The sequence below is a fragment of the Diabrotica virgifera genome, chromosome 1, assembly GCF_917563875.1.
Source record: "Diabrotica virgifera virgifera chromosome 1, PGI_DIABVI_V3a".
NCBI lineage: Eukaryota > Metazoa > Arthropoda > Insecta > Coleoptera > Chrysomelidae > Diabrotica > Diabrotica virgifera.
Window position 1 is genome coordinate 149296427 of NC_065443.1, and position 2798 is coordinate 149299224.

At 33.6% G+C, this 2798-nt stretch overlaps 1 protein-coding gene across 1 annotated transcript; it reads left to right on the forward strand.

Moving 5' to 3' along the window:
• Positions 1 to 952: 952 nt before the first annotated feature.
• On the forward strand, positions 953 to 1714 carry LOC126891790 (uncharacterized). Its single transcript, XM_050661069.1, has one exon. It carries the CDS (start codon positions 953 to 955, stop codon positions 1712 to 1714), a length of 762 nt encoding a protein of 253 aa, XP_050517026.1.
• The last annotated feature ends 1084 nt before the right edge of the window (positions 1715 to 2798 follow it).

Here is a 2798-nt window from a genome sequence, read left to right on the forward strand (position 1 = left end):
AATTAATTTAATTTAAAAAACAATTTTTTGGACACTGTGTATAAACAATTATAATAATATTTATATTACTGAATATAGAATTGAATACCCTTTCAAATGAGCTATCACAAGACCCCTAGTTATATTTAAAAAATTCATCAATTAGGTAGGTCATTACGTTCATATGGATGATGTCACTCATATATGAAGTATATGTATGCCAAAATATCGTAATTTAAAAATAAAAATCGACCTGTTTCGGGGTTTTTCCTTAACGTCGTCAGTTTACGAACTATCGAATTTATTCCAGACATTTACACCATACTGACCACACTGTAGTATATTTTGTATATGCGACTTATTTTTACTTTTCGTTTTCGTTGCTTTGATAATTTTTTCAATTGTTTTGTCTCTTTAAAAATCATTTAAATCTTTATCTAGTCTGTTTGTCACTTTGCCAAATACTACAACCCAATCCGTGCTAAATGAAAACATTTCCAAATGTCTCCCGATTCTGTAAACTGAGATCTCTTTTCAATTTATCATAATTTATTATTTTGATGATATTTTTTTAATATTGTTCTAAGCTCTGAAGCTATTTGTATATTTTTGTTTATTTAAACACTAATTAAACACCCATTTGATTTAAACAATAATTAAACACAAGTTGTAATTCATTCTTATTGTATAATCAGTTTATTACATCGAAATATATATTTTTACGTACCATCTGTGTATTTTTTATACAATCAACTATCAAGTTAGAAAAAATAGATTTGATTCACTTTTAGAACGTGTAAAACAACATATTTTGACATGTTTTTAAATCTGCCGCGTTGCGACACTTAAAAATTTGGTAACACAGCGGAATGGGTTGTAACTTCTATCTGTACCTTAAATACAGATTAAAACAAATTTCTGCAGGAAATAAGGTGAGCTACGTAAAATACTAGAAATACCAAAAAATAATACGATGCTTAATCCTGGAGAATTGTCGGGAGTGTCGAGTGGAAGCTCATCAGAGTTTCATGTCTCAACTCCTGAAGCATTCAATTTTTCAAATCCAGCTTCTTGGTCTCAGTGGAGAAAGCGGTTTGAAAGATATGCAAAAGTAAGTGGTTTGTCAACAAAGTCTGATTCAGAGAAGATAGATGCTCTTCTGTACATAATGGGCGAGAAGAGTGAAGAAATCCTCTTACAAATGCAGAAGCTCCCTACAGTATATGATGACATGATACAAGCTCTGGAAAGCCATTTCATACCACGAAGAAACATCATATTCGAAAGATTTCAATTTAACTCTAGGGTCCAATTACCAGGGGAAAACATTGGTAGTTTTATAGCAGCAGTGCATACTCTGGCAGCTAATTGTAACTTCGGTGTACTTAAAGAAGAGTTTATAAGAGATAGGATTGTCGTTAACATGCTTGACAAGAAGATTAGTGAAAAAATGCAATTCGAGGCCAAACTTATATTATCAGATGCAATATTATATGCACGCCAAGCTGAACTGCAGTCCCAGCAAAACAGTGTACTACAACAACAACAGTCATCACTTAATGTTATAGCTAAACAAGAAAACACTCCAAAAAGCTTCAATACGAGTAAACGTCCCCAGCATCCAGAGGTAAAGTGTAAATACTGTGGTTTGGCACAGTATAAACAAGAAATCTGTCCTGCTCGAAGATCTACATGTAGAGGGTGTGGAAGATTTGGTCACTGGGATAGAGTATGACTGTCCAAGGAGAAGGACTCAAGATCTCTCCACCATATAACCACCTCTTCAGAAGGTGGTGTTCAAATTCAGGATCCTCTTTTCTTAGGTAATGTTACGTTGAATAAACATATGTTAGGAAATGTTTTTACAAATATCCATAATCAATGCCTGGTTAACTTACAAATAAGTCATAATAAGAAATTAGTTCCCTTTTTAGTTGATTCAGGAGCTGATATTGTCTGCATTCCATCAAATCATTTAGATTCAATATTATTAAAGAGTTTAAAAAACTGTTCTAAAACAATATCAGGCCCTGATGGTACCAAACTAAAAGTTCTGGGTAAAATTACTGAAAAACTTACATATCCTTCTAAAGGCAAATCTTGTACTTTGGATATATTTGTAATTCAAGATCTAAAAATGCCTATTCTGGGAAGGCCAGGTATTTCATGTCTCGAGGTAGTAAACTTTTCAATAAATTCTATTAATCAAAGTTCTAGCACTAATGTACAGGTAGAAAAAGAATTTCCATATATATTTAATTAAATAGGCAACTTCAAAGATGAAATTAAAATTGAAGTCTGTGAAGAAGCTAAACCTTTTGTACAGGCTACTCCTCGAGTAGTCCATATACCCTTACTAGGTAAATTAGAGCAGAGGTTCTCAAAGTGGGTGACGCGGCACCCTGGGGTGCCTCAAGCATTTGCCAAGGGTGACGTGGAACATTTAAGAAAAGTCGAACAACCGGCCGCTGCGCCACTGTCCAATCGAAACATGTTGACTATTTTTGTACTTGTGTATTCTCGATGGCGACCGAGAAACAAACAGCCGAATGCGACCGACGCGACTGCTACCTGCATTCATTCCACAGTTTAATTCTTGCAGCCGATAAGTGAGTTTTGTAAAAATTAGAGTTAGATTTCAAAGTGGAAGTTTTAGATATATGTAACTGCAGAAGAAAAGTGACGACGTAAGTAATTATACTCATTTGAATTAATATGTATAATATTATGTACTTTCGATGCTATTTTTGCCATAAAATGTCTTGCACTATTACGGTTGAAAAATACCTTTCATTGTTGGTAATGTTTTGCTCTCTTTT

Coding starts and splice junctions, on each gene's coding strand:
- LOC126891790 (XM_050661069.1), top strand. CDS start 953: ATGCTTAATCCTGGAGAATTGTCGGGAGTGTCGAGTGGAAGCTCATCA.